Source organism: Meles meles, chromosome 9 (genome assembly GCF_922984935.1).
Source record: "Meles meles chromosome 9, mMelMel3.1 paternal haplotype, whole genome shotgun sequence".
Taxonomy (NCBI): Eukaryota; Metazoa; Chordata; class Mammalia; order Carnivora; family Mustelidae; genus Meles; species Meles meles.
In genome coordinates, this window is record NC_060074.1 from 83,820,325 (window position 1) to 83,837,379 (window position 17,055).

General features: G+C 35.0%; 1 protein-coding gene across 2 annotated transcripts in view; it reads right to left on the reverse strand.

Moving 5' to 3' along the window:
- The window catches only part of ACVR2A (activin A receptor type 2A), an 85,518-nt gene that overhangs the window by 26,332 nt on the left and 42,131 nt on the right, over positions 1–17,055 (reverse strand). For both annotated transcript variants that reach the window (XM_046018948.1, XM_046018949.1), the window contains exons 2-4: positions 8,584–8,791; positions 4,883–4,992; positions 4,533–4,687 (exon numbers count right to left, since the gene is read on the reverse strand). In XM_046018948.1, coding sequence (XP_045874904.1) covers positions 4,533–4,687; positions 4,883–4,992; positions 8,584–8,791 — 473 coding nt within the window. The remainder of the gene's footprint in view (positions 1–4,532; positions 4,688–4,882; positions 4,993–8,583; positions 8,792–17,055) is intronic.

Sequence of the window (17,055 nt, forward strand, 5' to 3'; positions counted from 1 at the left end):
CAGGATGCAAATTAAAAAGATGCTTCAAGCTTGTGATTCCAGAAAGAATTGAATACTGGCTTTGTCTTATGAAAACCTGGAATACTTCAACTTATTTTACCCTAAAGAAATATGGCCTCTAGATTATCTTAAAACTAAGCTCTAAAGCTCCTTATTAAATGAATCCCTGGACACGTTGCATTATCATCTCAACATAACTCTAAATGCAACAAAGTCAAATTTGGCAATTCATCACTTATAGAACAGTTATACGCACAAACACTATGTAAATACAGCAGTGACTACAATATGCAGCTGGTCTTCAAGGAGTTTACAGTTAAGTGGGAGACTGGAACATGCACACAAATGACTAGAGCCTCTCTCAACCGGGGTTATTCATCTGACATAACACAAGACAAACTGACTTCAGCACTATTTTCTCAATTCTTTCAAGGACAGTACATAACTGATATTATTCTAGAGGCAATGAGGGATATGCCTCTAGAATATGGGAGGAAAGAATAAAAAGGTAAATGTATGGAAGTATGGAAGCCCCCGTGTCATACTCTCAATTTTGTATTCCTTGCTGTGGAGCACTGAGAGCCCTCAAATATTTTTAAAAACAGAAGCAACATAATCAGACATGTAAAATGCTATTCTACAGCAATAGTACAGATAGAGAGAAAGAGAAGACCAGCTATGAGATTACAGAAATAATCTCAGCCTAAGATGTAATAATGCCCTGAACTACAACAGGATCAAGAAGGATGAAAAAGTGAATGAATAGGACTTGGTAAATGACAGGGCCAAAAAAGCAGTGGTTGTCTCCCAGGCTTTCATTGAGGGTGACAGGGAAGATAGTGTTAGAAACGTAACAGTTAAAGGTTATAAAGAAAGAAGAATGGCTTCAATTAAAAAAAATTATTTTCCATGCCTCTAACTATGCTAGATTTGAGAATTAATATTCTTTACTGGTTACTAAGAACCATAAGACCAGATTTTAAAGCATGTATATCCTTAAAGCATTTCTTCACAATAAAATACTACACCAGAAGAAATTCTATCTTGGTGTCTTAGAAAGAATCCCACAATTTAGCTGTCAGAACCAGCTTAGTAAGGAGATATATGTGGGTATCTCTTGTCTTCCAGTACTCCATAAGACTGATCTTTTATCCCCCAATGAGAATAAAAGACTGAAGTCAGACCAAAGAATTATCACAATATACCTAACTTCAGCTTGCTCTGTCACATTCACTATAAATTCTCTTCAAGGATAGTTCTTATTGTAGGAACGACTGTCAATGAGATATTATCACAATGAGACTAAAGTCATATAAGAGAGAAGTTAATTCACAAACCAGCTTTTGCCAAAGCTTTAAGGAAAAGTTGCTTAAGAAAGGAAGGGAAAATTTCTTATCACTCTAAGTGTTTGAAGATTTGGAGGAAAAAGTTTCAGAAATCCACAAGAATATAAGATCTTTTTTCTAACCAGTCTTGGAATTAAGCTTTGAACATGGGGACATGAATATGGAGTGAAATACAGAAGTCACCTTAAGACTTCAAATGTATGTCTCCCTTACTATCTTGTTTTAACCATCTTCTATCATGCTTTAACTACTCTATCCCTCATAAAAGTCTTAAGTAACTAGTAGGGACTGGCACTCTCAACTCAGCTGCACAGGAGTCCTTACCTACAACCCAATCATGCTGATAAATGTGCTAAATTTTTTTTTAATGCAAAACACATGAATATGTCCTTGTACATATCCATGACTTCCTTTATTGTCCTCGGTGAGATAATGAAATATTGCTGCTCATTTTAGTGGTCAAACTTTTCAACATCCAAAATGGGAAAATAAACTGGCCTACAGAATGATTTTGAAATGGCAGGGATGTTTACCGAATTATCTAAAACACCAGAGACATCAGCTTTCTAGGAAGAAAAAGAGGCAGAACAGCATAAACAGTAAGAAGAGCAAAGCTTTAGTGTTGGAGTCGATTCAGATTCCAGCTTTGACACTTGTGAGCTTTTCTAGGCCCTCGATTTCTTTATCTATAAAATGGAAATAAAACTACATAAACAACCCTGTGAGGTAAAATGAAATCAGTGCTTTTCACTCCTGGCTGGTCACCACAATCACCCTGAAAACTTATCAGAAATATAATATCTCAGGCCCCACTCCATACTCACAGGGCTGTGGCGCCCAAGTATTTTATAACAAATTCTAAAGATGAGCCTTGTATGCCAGTCACAATTGAGAAAAAAATGATGTATTTTACGTTTTTACATATTCTTATATAAAACTTATATGTGTAACTTACCAGTACCCTAGTACACTGTAAGTGTTCAAATAAATGCTTGCTGTTATTATCAATAATTATTTTGAAATTGGAGATAAAACTGGGCATTTTGTAACATGATGGGCACTAGGCAGTTGCAAAACTACTATGTATAAATCTCTCACCAAAAATGAAACTTAAAGCATGACACTATACTGTTTGAGACACAGTGAGAGATGACATAAATGAAGTTTCAAATTGATGACAACCCCTTTTCTAAAACACAGTTTATGACAGAAAGAAAACCTAGTTGGGCATTTTTAATATTTTTCCTAATAAAGCTTGACCATTCTAGATCATTCCATCACAAAACTTTAAATCTAATTTTCATTTTTCAGTAATTCATACAATTTACACAAATTCACCACAGAGCAATTCAAGTGCTAAATAAATGTGTACAATAATAACATGGCAGCAAATATCTAAAATCCACAGAAATGGACATTCACTGAGGATTCCTATTTCTCAGTTATTTATGAATAATAATTGCATCGTTCCAATTTAAAAGTCTAAACCCTTGAATTAATTAGCATTTCTAAATAAAGTGGCCTCATATATAGGATACCGAGCCCTTTAAAAAAAGCCCAACCATATATTTGTGCCATTATAAAAATATCAATATTATCTATAAGAATACATTATTATTTTTAAAGTTCTATTAGAAAACAACAAATCTGTTTTTAAATTTAGTTTCCAGTTTGTTTCTTTCATAACACAAACTAGGGTAAATTCAGACACTACTCTAAGTACTAAACACTCTCTCTTCTAAATACAGAAATAAAAGAAAAAATAGTTACCACCAAAAGAAGATAAGGTGGAGTCTACAGCCATTTGGAATAAACTACATATATTTATGAGGCACTAAAATTTTTATTTTTAAAACACTTTCACAGATAATTTTTAATAAATCTACAACTTAATTACTAATGTTTAAAAGTTAAAATATTTCAGCTATACAAAACTGTGTGTTTACCTACTTTACTGAATAAGATACTTTACCTCTGGGTTCCACATACACATCTTACAAAGATTACGTGGATCACTAATCTAATGCTAACAGATTGCTGCAAGTACTGAGAAAGAAGTATGTTATGTAAATAAAGCTTACAGAGAAGAAGTTGTTTTGGTCATTAAATTATAGGACTCTACCATTCTTCTATCATGTTTTAACCATTAATCCTAGTGGTATTAGAGAAACAAAGTTAAACCAAGAGATCCAGAAGGCCAAGGTAATCTGATCTTAAGAGTTAAAAGAAACAGGGTAAAAACTAGAGTTTAAAGATGTCTCAAACAAGTATAACTACAGTTTTCACCTTTCCAGCCTGCAGAATATTAACTACTTATATTAAAAGAGCTTGTAAACCACTGTACCAGTGCCAACTGTCTACATGATAGGAAGAATGAGGAAAATTACATGAATTTAATCTGATTACCCACCACAACCACATTTTCAGGTATATTCAGAGTCAGAAGAGGGAGAATTAAGAGCATTAAAAAAGTTTTTGGTCTTAAAAAAAAAAAAAGCTTTTAGTCTTCAGTACACACCTGATCTGCTGCAAAGCAAAACAAAACCAAAAAACCCCAAACAAAAAACAAAAAAACAAAACAAAACAACACTTGGAACGACCAAAATAAATGATGACAATCCCTACTCATCTGCGGCTCTTACCAAAAACATTTTTTGGATATACTTTCCTAATGCCTCTGTGAAAGCTCTCTTTTCCACACTTTCTTGATTACCTTACTAAATCCCTCCTTGTGGTTAAAAGGATAATTTGGCAAGTAAGATAAACTAAGGATATTTGGCAAGCCTGAAAAAGGCACAAAAATTAAGGAATGGAAGAAAGAATAGAGGGGAAAGAATGTGAAAGGAAAGAAGGGAAAGTGATCATAACCACCACTTCTCCATCATCAATTACTTCTCAAGAAACAAAGCAGGGTGAATCTCACACCTGAAAGTCCTACAATGACAGTAAAACCGTCCAAAGAACATAATACTCTTTATTCTACTTTACCTCAATGCCTAAGTGAGAAAAGTTTAGGATATATCAAGTTAATAAGTTTGGAAACTTAGCCATAGATGCCATAACAATAAACATTCAAAAAGTAACACCAAAAGAAAATGATTCATAATAACCCAGTGGGTTCACCACAGTAATATTTCTTTAAAATATACAACTTAAAATAGCACAAAGTACAAGAAAATAACTTACTTGAGTTGGAACAAGTACAGGAGGATAGGCCATCTTATGATGTCTATACACCCAAAATGCACAAATAACAATCCCCGCAATTAACATAAGTGGCACCAAGGAATACAGCAATATGTTGTAATAGGGTGGCTTAGGTGTAACTGGGTTTGAAGTCGCTGTGGAAAATAGAAGGAAAAAAACAATTCAGATTTGGTCTACAAAATTCCACAATAAATATTTATTATAGTATCAAATCTTGGGAGAAAAATGAGAGTAGGCGAAGGTAGGAGTAAATTATTACATCAACACAAATATTCTTTGTTTTCAGTGTAGTAGTTGAACAGACCTATGTGTTTTCCCTGTGAACTTACGCTGTGTGACTTCCATCTCCGGAAAATAAGAAAACCTTTCGTTACACATATTGCCCTCACAGCAACAAAAATACACTTCAGGGCTGTCTTTTTTTTCTATACAATCAGTCCTATAAACAAACAAAGGAGAAAAATTAAAATCAACATTAAACTGAATCTGTAGTGAGTGTTTTTCTAAAATTCTTCTCAGAGATAAAATAATGAAAATGTTATTCATAGTCAACTTCAAGATTTTTATTAATATCCAGTGATCAATTCTTAAAAGCCAAAAATGGGGCGCCTGGGTGGCTCAGTTGGTTAAAGGACTGCCCTTTGGCTCAGGTCATGATCCCAGGATCCTGGGATCAAGCCCCGCATCGGGCTCTCTGCTCAGTGGGGAGCCTTCTTCTCCCTCACCCTCTGTTGCTTTGTTTGTGCTCTCTTGCACTCTCTCTGTCAAATAAATTTTAAAAATTAAATTAAATTTTAAAAAGCCAAAAATGTTCCAGTAATCCTGTTACTAAATCTCATTAAAAAACAAACAAACAAACAAAAAAAACAGCTGCTTCTATAGCAATCATATTAGCTCCATGAGACCACTGCTTTAATTTGGTTTTTAATGATCAATCTAAGGCAACCATCTTTTTTTTTTTTTTTAATTATTAGAAAAGCTTGAAAAGGAACATAAAGCCAATGAAGAAATTTGGTTTATGAGATAGGGATTTAGTTGCTAGAACAAATCCTAGTCAGCTGCTAATAAGACACAGCTATACCTATTAAAAAAAATAATCAAACCTTTAAATACTGCTAATAAATGTCAGGTGAATTTAAAGATCTATATTACAAATACACGGCAAACTTTTGTGATGGCTGTTAGAATAATAATGTTGAATTTAAAATGGAAAGCTTAAGAAATTTCAGGGAGAATACTATTTCAACAAAATCAAAGATTAAAATTAAATCTACACCAATATCTATTTAGTAGAAAGTAAAAAACAAATGAAAATGAAATCTTAAGTCATAAAAATATATAAATTTAAATTTTTAATATTTAGAATCATGCCTCAAATTATAGGAGGTGAAAATGATTAAGTACCTAGCTTGATTAATTTAAAAAATACTTTTCACCATCCAATTTCACTCTTCTTTTTATCATTGTCTTTTCCCCCATACTTTGACCTTTCTTGAATCTTTTAACTATTCTTCAGGTGAGACAAATAGTTTTTATCACAAAAAGAACAAGGATCCCAGGTTTCAACTAATTAATAAGAAATAATTTGGAGGGGGGACGCCTGGGTGGCTCAGTTGGTTAAGCAGCTGCCTTCGGCTCAGGTCATGATCCTAGCGTCCTGGGATCGAGTCCCACATCGGGCTCCTTGCTCAGCATGGAGCCTGCTTCGCCCTCTGCCTCTGCCTGTGCTCTCTCTCTCTCTCTCTCTCTCTCTGACTAATAAATAAATAAAATCTTTAAAAAAAAAAAAAGAAAGAAATAATTTGGATAAAAACTTTCCCCCCAAATTCTTCCTAAGGCTTTTTTTTTTTGTAGATAAAACTGAAATAATACCACATTAATTCCAGGTATACAACATAGTATTTTCATATCTATACATACTGTGAAATGATTACAATAAACTAGTTAACATCAAATATCATACACAGTTACAAAATTTTTTTTCTTGTGATGAGAACTATTAAGATCTACTTTCTTATTAGGGCATGTAGGTTGCTCAGTCAGTTAAGCATATGACTCTGGATTTCAGCTCAGGTCATGATCTCAGGGTTGTGAGATGGAGCCCAGCTCTCTTACTCTCTCTGCCCCTCCCCAACTCCTTCTCTAAAAGAAGAAAAAAAATCTCTCATCAATTTTCAAGCATACAATACAGTTTTATTAACTACAGCTGCCATGTTATACATCACAATCCCAGGACTTGTTTTATAACTGGAAGTTTGTACCTTTTGATTGCCTTCAACCATTTCACCCAATCATCCACCCCCCCCCACCCCTGGTCTCTATATCTAGGAGTTCTTTTTTTTTTTTTAAAGACTACACAGATAAATGAGATCATATGGTATTTGTCTTTCTTATATGACTAACTTCACTTAGCATAACACCCTCGAGGTCTATCGATTTTTGTCTCAAATGTCAAGATTCCTTTTTTTTTTTTAAAGATTTTATTTATTTATTTGACAGAGAGAGAAATCACAAGTAGGTGGGGGGGGAGGGAAGCAGGCTCCCTGCTGAGCAGAGAGTCAGCCGCGGGGCTCCATCCCAGGACCCTGAGATCATAACCGGAGCGGAAGTCAAACGCTTAACCCACTGAGCCACCCAGGTGCCCCAAGATTCCTCTTTTTAAAGGCTGAGCAATATTCCTGTGTGTGTGCGTGTGTGTGTTTGTGTGTACCCACCACATTTCTTTATCCATTAACAGACACTCAGGTTCTTCCATATCTTGGCTACCATTGTAAATAGTGCTGCAATAAACATAGGGGTGCATGTATCTTTTTACAAGTTAGTATTTTCATTTCCTTGATAAACAGCCAGAAGTGGAATTGCCAGATCAAAGAGTAGTTTTATTTTTAATTTTTTGAGGAACCTCCATCCTGCTTTCCTACTGGCCCTACTTCCCTTTCATAATAACAGATATCATTTGATGATCACCTCTATTAATAGAGAGGCTAAGAATCAGAAATGCAGCTAAAATGTGTAATTACAGAGAAAAAAAATCCCTGGAAATTTCAGAGATCTAGAAGTATACCCTAAATACTACATATATACCTAAGATTTTAATTTCTAATGAAAAATTGAGAATTCAATTTTCATGGGCTTATTCTACACATTTTGCTATTAACCACATACGGCTAATCAATCACAGGTTAATCATAATCAGTTAAAGCTCCTGAAAGTGGATAGGCAAGTATCTAGTGTTCCATGAGTATATCATGTATATTTTCTGGCTCCAAAATGTCTGTTTATCTAGGACTTTGCAGCCTCTGCCAGTCATTAGCACGCACCCACAGTGGGAATCCTGTGGCCCAGGCAATTTAAGTGATCAGCCAAACATCTATGGGACTCCTTACAGAAAGATCACAGGTAGTCAATAACATGCCTACTGTATTTTATTTCCAATACAGAATTAAACAATTGAAGCAGAATTTTCTAAATAAAATGTAGCTTTCTATAAGGCGTCTGTTAGTACTGATGTCATTCCAAACATCAAGTTAAAATGTCTCTCAGAGGTCTACAAAGACAGGCCTACTTTGCAAGGGAAAAAAAAAAAACACAGTAAGATCAATTTCTTCCAGATACATAAAGAGGGAAACTAAAAGAAAATTAAATACTATTATGAAGCCTTACTTTCTTTGAGGATACAGGATGGATTTTCAAAAGATATACTGTCTTTTAAAGCAATTTTAAAAATCCCTTTTCCTCAAAATTGACATTAAAAATAGTTTATCATCCTAATAACATAGGGGAAAAAATGATTCTATCTCACTACTTGGTGGATTATTCAAAGTGTATCAAAGATAAATATAAACATGCCATATTTATCTTATTACTTTAAAACATGTATCTTGTCATTAGAGCATGTTATAATGGTCTTCATAATCCCACCTTAAAAAAAGTTTAAGTGAAAATACATGCATTGGGTTTTCCCCCTTTAAAAAGGGAGTGGGGAGGATTATTCGACATCCTTATAAAAAAAAAGAAAAAGTTTCCTTACCTGTCATAACAGTTGATATCATCCAGCCAACAACCTTGCTTCACTATTTCAATGGAACCAGAAATATTCTTCCAGGTAGCAAAACAATGTCGCCTTTTATCTTTGTCACCATAACAGGGTTCAACACCAGTTCGATTGGTTTTATCTCTTTCCCAATTAGCATTATAGAAAATACACTCCTGAGTTTCTGATCTACCAAGTATAGCACCTACAAAATAATGAAACAACTTAATATTAGCTGTATTAGCTCTTAAGAGATTCTCTCCCATATACCGAGCTCAGATGTGCCTAAAACATCAGTAACTTTCTGTCTTCCCAGTGTTGTAACAATGGGTTTGTTTCTACATCAATCTCTGTACTTGAAGTATAACAAACATAATAATGGAAAATGATCAAATATATCACAATATTTCTCTAAAAATGGACAGTTTCACTTCATTTAAGAATGTCCTTGATGAAAAGCAGTAAAATGGTTAATTAAATCTTGACCCTGGATAGATTTCTTTTCAATATCCTGTGTGACAAAATAGAACTAAGCAAAAGCACTTCTACTGCATACTGAAGTACAATGATTGCCTCAAGAAAAAGCTTCTGCATGACTGAGTTACGAATTAAACCAACCATGGTTATTCAGACTTGGGCATCTGACAGACATGTTCTCAAAAATGAACAAACCAAACCCATTACCTTCAAGAAAAACAATGGACAGTATGCAATGCCAATGATAAAATTTGATCTTTTAGGAGAAAAAATTTGGAAAATTTGCATACTTTCCCAACACTTAAAGAATTCTCTCATGAGGGGTGCCTGGGTGCCTCAGTCAGTTAAATGTCAGACTTGATTTTGCGTCAGGTCATGAGGTCAGGGTCATGAGATCAAGCCCTGCTTCTGGCTCTGCCCTGTGCATGGAGTCTGCTTAAGATTCTTTCTCCCCCTGTCCCTCAGCCTCTCCCCCATCCTACTCCCACTCGCATGTGTATGCATGAGCACGCTCTCTCTTTAAAAAAAAAAATCTCTCATGAGATCAGTGAAGATGTTAATACATGTAACTTTAAATACTGAATAATGAAATGTGCCAATAATTAGGTCTACATAATTTCTTAAAAAAAGATGGGCAAAAGATTCAAAATAACATGCTTTGCTGAAAAGATATGAATGGAAAACACTAACATGAAAGGATTCTCAGTGTCATTAATCATAAGAGAAATGCAAACTGAAATTCTAATACTGATTAAAATGGCTAAAACAAAAACAAGCTCAAATGCTGGTAAATATGTAAAGCAACTGGGACTTTAACATATTGGTGGCTGTAATGCAAAATGGTCCACCCACTTTGGAAAGCCAGTTTGACAGCTTCTTATAGTTAAACATACACCTACCATACTACCTACACAGCAATAGCATGCCTAGGCATTTACCTAAGAAATAAAAACATATGTTCATGCAAAAATCTGTACATGAATGCTTAGAATGGCTTTATTTACAATCAACCCCAAACTGGGAACAACTCAACATCCAGTACTGCTAAGTGGATAGACAAACATCTATACAATAAAAAGAAATGAACTAGTGGTAGCTGTACAACATGCATGAATCAGATACACATTATGCTATATGGGATTCCATTTATATGATATTCTGGAAACAGTGAAATTATGGAGACAAAAATCCGATCAGATGTTGCCAGAAGCTGGGAATGAGAGGAGAGGAATGATAATATAAAGGCATGAGAAAATTTTTCAGAGGGACCAAAATATTCTACATGGTAACTGTGGTCAGAAAGTATATGATTTATGGGTTAATCAAAAGTGACAGAATTATATTATAAAAAAAAATACATTTTATTCTATGTAAATGATACTTCAATAACTCTGACCACCACCCCCCCAAAAAAGCAAAAAATCTACCACTTGTTGAATATTGGTATAGTATCAAAGAAAAACATCCACAATTATCTAAAAATATATTTTTTCTAACAATATATATGTGCATGAGCAGATTTTCTTCATATCAAAAGAACATATCACAGGAGACTTAATGGAGAAAGAGATACAAAAATACAGTTGTTGTCCACAAAAACAGTCATTAAAGAGATCTGCAAAAATTTCACTAATTTTTCTGTTTTGGAAAATATTTTTCATACAAATGTTCTTTTGTGAACATATAATGGATTACTGTTACTGTTAAATATTTTTAAATTCTGTCAATTTCTAATGTGATAAGGATGATAGATAAAACCCCCTATTTAAAAAAAAAAAAAACCCTCTGGGGTTCTAAATTTTTAGAAGTCTTAAAGAAGTTGAGACCAAAAAGTGTGAGAAATCGTTGCTGCTATACAATGTCCTAGTACACAGATGGAATTATAAGCTGCTAAAATCTGTGGCAGTATTAGATGGACTTCCTCTCAACTATGGAAGAAATAAAAGCAGGAGTGGACATATTATAAACTAAGGCTAGTAACTCCATCTTCTCTGTGTTCTACTAAAGGGGGGGGTGGGCTGCTTGTACTATTTACCTGTATTTAAAAAAATAGCTATTTTCTAAGTTACTCCTTTTCAGAAACCTGTTGAAAATACCAGCAAAATAAGTTCTCTCCTTTACTAAATAACCCAAAAGCAATCATTCACTGTCACATTATTATCTTAAAACAAGGTATGGCCAACTTTTTTTTTAAATTTAATTTAATTTTCTTTCAGTGTTATAAAATTCATTGTTTTCACCACACCCATTGCTCCATGCAATACATGCCCTCCATAATACCCACCAGCAGGCTCACCCAACCCCCCACCCCTCTTCCCTCCAAAACCCCCAGTTTGTTTCTCAGAGTCCACAGTCTCTCATGGTTTGTCTCTCCCTCTGATTCCCCCCAACTCACTTCTCCTCTCCATCTCCAATGTCCTCCGTGTTATCCTTATGCTCCACAAGTAAGTGAAACCATATGATAAATTTTTCTATAAAGGGACAGATGGTAAATATTTTCAGCCTTGCAGATCACCTGGTTTCTGTCACAACTACTCCATTCTGCCATTATAGCACACAAGCATCCATAGGACAGTATATAAATGAGCATGGTTATGTTTCAGTAAAACTTTACTTATACACACTAAAAATGAAATTTCATGTAATTTTACATGTCACAAAATACTGGTTTTTTCCAACCATTTAAACATGTAAAGATCATTCTTAGTTTACAGGCCATAAATCTGGCTCACAGGCTATGTGGTCAACTATGTCTTAAAACAATGTCCTAATTCCAATAGTCTAGCTAACCTCCCTTTTGTTTGATTTGTTTTGTTTTGTTAGGAACAGATCCTCTGTAAATTACCACTTGTGTAATTTGTGTTAAAAACCACTATCAATGGGAAGCTCGGATGGCTCAGTGGGTTAAGCCTCTGCCTTCAGCTCAGGTCATGATCTTAGGGTCCTAGGATTGAGCCCCGCATCAGGCTCTCTGCTAAAAGGGGAGCCTGCTTCCCCCCTCTCTCTGCCTGTCTCTGTCTACTTGTGATTTCTCTCTCTGTCAAATAAATAAATAAAAACTTTAAAAATACATCACACTATTATTTTTAATTTCCAAAGAAGATGTCACTGAAGCATAGGAACAACATAATACCATTTAAACTAAACAAAACTAATAAAAATAAAATAAAATACTGCCTAGAGCAGAAATGCCAAATAGATTTCGTCTTTGTTGTCAATTCCGATAAACTAACAGTAGCTGCCTGGAGTAGCAGCATATGGAGAAGGATTTTGAAGTAAAAGGGTCTTGAAATTAGTATTTGCCACCTCTGTTCTAGAGAAAAGATAAACAAATGACCATTTCCTCGTTTAAAAAAACTTTCTTCACTAAGTTTTAAAGGCAAACAAGATTTCAGCATGGTTTTCTAGATGTAGACTATCCTCTGAAAGATGTTTTCCAGAGACAGAAAGAAGATTGCTTATATAGAAAATTATGACAATCTCATCATTCCCTCCTCAAGCTGATTCTATAATCAGTCTCTATTCCCTCATATCTCTATCTGAACCCTAAATAACATGATAATTATAAAAATTAAAATTACACATATTTCTATGTTCTTAAGTTTGCATTGTGACTTTAAAGGTGAAATTCTAGGGGCACCTGGATGGCTCAGTTGGTTGAGTGACTGTCTTTGGCTCAGGTCATGATCCTGGAGTTCCGGGATCAAGTCCCGCATCAAGCTCCCTGATTGACAGGGAGTCTGCTTCTCCCGCTGACCTTTCTCCACTTATGCTCTCTCTCTCTCAAATAAATAAATAAAATCTTTTAAAAAAATTAAAAAATAAAAAAAATTTAAAAAGCTGAAATTCTTAAAAAAATGGCAAAAGTTGCTTATATGTGTGAATTTTTATTTTTTTATTTTTTTTTTTAAAGATTTATTTTTTTGACAGATAGAGATCACAAGTAGGCAGAGAGGCAGGCAGAGAGAGAGAGAGGAGGAAGCAGGCTCCCAGCCAAGCAGAAAGCCCGATGCGGGGCTCGATCCCAGGACCCTGGGATCACGACCTGAGCCGAAGGGGGAGGCTTTAACCCGCTGAGCCACCCAGGCGCCCCATATGTGTGAATTTTTAACAGCAACTTCTGATTTAAAAATTTCCTGAAACTTAAAACTTCTACCCATAAGTTTATTCTATCAAAGTAATTCCAAATAGTTCATACTATTTTCAAAAGAAATAGACATAAAGGTATGTGTTCATGGTTTAGTATAAGGGTTCTTAACTAATTATGTACAACAGAATACCCTATGTTTTCTCAAATTCCTGTGACATTTTAGCCCTGGGAATGAGTAACTGAAAAGTCTACGACAGGAGGGGTATATCTCCAGGGAAAGTGAGTGAGTGAGTGAGTGTGTGTGTGTGTGTGTGTGCACGCGCACGCATGCGTGTGTGCAAGTACACACGCATGCGTTTTTTTCTTTTTGACAAAGACCCAGTGGTGATCAAATGTTCCTCCCTAGTTAAGTACCACTGGCTTAACAGACTGAGAACTGAATTTGGAATTTAGTTCACAAACTGTGGCCTTCAGTAAATCACCAAAACTTTCATTACCGTTTCCACAACTGAATCAATTTCCGTAATAATTTTGTAATTATTATGAATAATTTCATCATTTCATAATTCACATTTAGCCTAGTTATAGTAAATCACTTAAGTCTTTAGATAATAGTTCTAGTTCCAAAGTACGACTTATGCATTAATGACCAGTACCATTTTTCCTGCCACTTAAAAAAAAAAAAAAAAGCAGCACACTGGATCTGAAATTTGGTAGAACATCTAACCATAAAATAGCCCTGCAAAAGTCATATTTAAATCTAAAGTACCCCTTCTATGATGAAAAAGCTGATTTCACCTAAAGTGACTACATCTGCGGACAATGAGGATTTTATTTTTTAAAGTAGTAAATTTTAACCTGATACATTAACACTAATTTCACACACTCTCTTCCAGAAACAGAAAAGAAGGGACTATTTCAACTGATCTTATGAGGCCACTATTACCTTGATAACAAAAACAAAGCACAAAAAGAGAAATACAGACCAATATTTCTTATCAACTTAGATGTTAAAGTCCTCAGGAAAATTTAAGCAAACAGAATTCAACAGTATAATTTTTTTTATTTTATTTTTTCAGTGTTCCAAGATTCATTGTTTATGTACCACACCCAGTGCTCCAAGCAATACCCTCCTTAATACCCACCACAAGGCTCATCCACCCCCCACCCATTCCCTTCCCAAACCCTCAGTTTGTTTCTCGGAGTCCGCAGTCTCTCATTGCTTCATCTCCCCCTCCAATTTCCCCCAATTTACTTTTCCTTTCCTTCTCCTAATGTCCTCCATGTTATTCATTATGCTCCACAACTAAGTGAACCCATATGATAATTGACTTTCTCTACTTGACTTATTTCTCTCAGCATAATCTCCTCCAGTCCCTTCCATGTTGATACAAAAGTTGAGTTAACACCAAGTAGGATTTATTTCAGGTATATAAGATTGGTTCAATATTCAAAACTCAATGCAATCTGCCAAGTCAAGAAACTAAAAAGACAAAAATCACACAATCTATGAGTACACCAAGAACAGATGGGAACTTCCTCAAACTCACAAAGAGCACCTACAAAAACACCAACAGCTAATTTCATAATGGCAAAAGACTAAATTCTTCCCCTCTAAGATCAAAAACAAGGTAATGATGTCTATTCACTACTCTGAACACTCTACTGAAATTCTAGCTATTGCAATAAGGCAAGAAGGGATTAAAGGCATATCAAATGGAAAAGAATATATAACTATTTCTATTTGCAGATGACATGACTGTCTTTGGAGAGAATCCCAAGGAATCTTCAAACAAAATATCAGCATGAGTTTCAGTAAGGTCACAGCATATAAGATCAATACACAAAAATTGCATTTCTATACTATTGCATTTCTATACTAACATTGAAGCAGTAGAAATGAAATTTAAAATATAATACCAGTGGGGCACATGGGTAGCTCAGTCAGTTAAGCTCCCAGCTCTTGATTTTTGTCTCAGGTCATGGTCTTGGGGTCCTGAGATCGAACCCAGCATCAGGCTCCCCAATCAGTGCAGAGTCTGCTTAGGATTCTTTCCCTTTATCCCCTCCTCTTCCCCTTCCGCCCCTTCCCTGTCTTGCACACATCTGTGTGCATTTGAGCGCACTCTTTCAAATAAATGAAATCTTTTTTTTTTAACTATAGTACCAGTTACCATTGCTCCTTAGATTATGAAATACCTAAGCTATAATCTGACAAAATGTATAAAATCTACTTGATAAAAATTGTAAATGTTGATGAAAGAAAAACACTTTAACACTTGGAGAGATATACCATGAAAATGTATAGGTTTAATCCAATTCATATCAAAATCCCATTAAATTTCCTTGTAGACATAAATGAACTTATTCCAAACGTTTTTGAAAAAGAATAAAGTGGGAGAATTCATGCTTACTGATGTTAAGTCTCACCATAAAGCTGAAGTATGACCAAGTGCTAACAGAGGTGGGACAGACACAGATCAATGGAACAGAGAAAACCCAGAAAGAGATCTACACAGATAAGCCTGACTAATTCTGGACAAATGAACAAAAGCAATTCTATAGAGGCAGGAAAGCCTTTTCAATAAATAGCGCTAGAGCAATGGGAAATGATTAAAGGAACTATTTCTTAAATGCCCTCCCCTTTGCTATCTATCATCATTTTAATAGTTCCTACAAGTCCAGCTCTTGCAAAAAAGCCTCCTAGGCTAAATCTCACGTGACAATTTTCATGTTTTCTCAAGGTAGATATAACAAAATCCTGTAAGTCCTTTAATAAGAACTACTCCTTCCCCCCAAAAGTACACCACTTGCAATCCAACATACAATGTATTCCTTTACATTTACTTATTGTTTTTGATCAGTTGCCTATATACATTCATTTACATGTCAGAATGACAGTGGGTCTAAAACTATCCATCTTAATTGCCCTCCAAATACAATCAGTATTTAATGAATGATAAAATGTAATAAAAGCAATATAAGAACTTAATGAAAAACCCACTAACTACTACAGCTTCCCAGCTTCAAACAGGTAACTGGAATTAAATATCTTTAACAACTAAGAATTGCATTAATTTTTTTCTGATTAAGAAGACAACGTTTTACACAGTCCTGTGACCTTCATCACCCTATCACAATTTTCCTATGTACGCAAACAACATTAAACAGAAAGAATTGTTTGACATCCCACAATATGAGAGTCACTTCTTTTTTTTTTTAAAGATTGATTTATTTATTTGAGAGTGAGAGAGAGAGCATGAGAGGGGGTAGGGTCAGAGGGAGAAGCAGGCTCCTCACTGAGCAGGGAGCCTGACAGGGCCTGGGTCCTGGCACTCCAGAATCATGACCTGAGCTGAAGGCAGACACTTAACAGACTCAGCCACCCAGGTGGCCTGAGGCTCACTTCTGAAAAAGTTCTCTAATGGTGTCTGAAACTATCAATAAATTATTGAGAAAACAGTATAAATAGGCATGCTTCCCCTAAACCTGTTCCTCCTATAGGCAAATTAATCCTCTAGGAAGAGCTAATGAAGTTTCAAAAATAATAAATAAAACTTAATAAGCAATTCTTGTTTCCCTTTCACATATTACTGCTTCCTGCCACTCTAGGGGTAAAATACACATCCAAAGAGAATCAGCAACAGCACGTAGATTAGACTGATGATGCTTTTTAATCCAAAACATTTTACAGTATAAATTAAAAAAACAGAATAGTATCAAAAGCATTATACAAAAGAATGATTTTAGGTAAGTAAATAATTGGGAAATTCTAGTATAGTACAACCCCATGGCACCAAGAAATCCTAAAATAAGTAAATATATACAGCATTTTATTAGTTCAGCAGGTTATTAGTTAACAGTCTCTCCCTATGCTAGGTAATCATCCAACTACCCAGAAA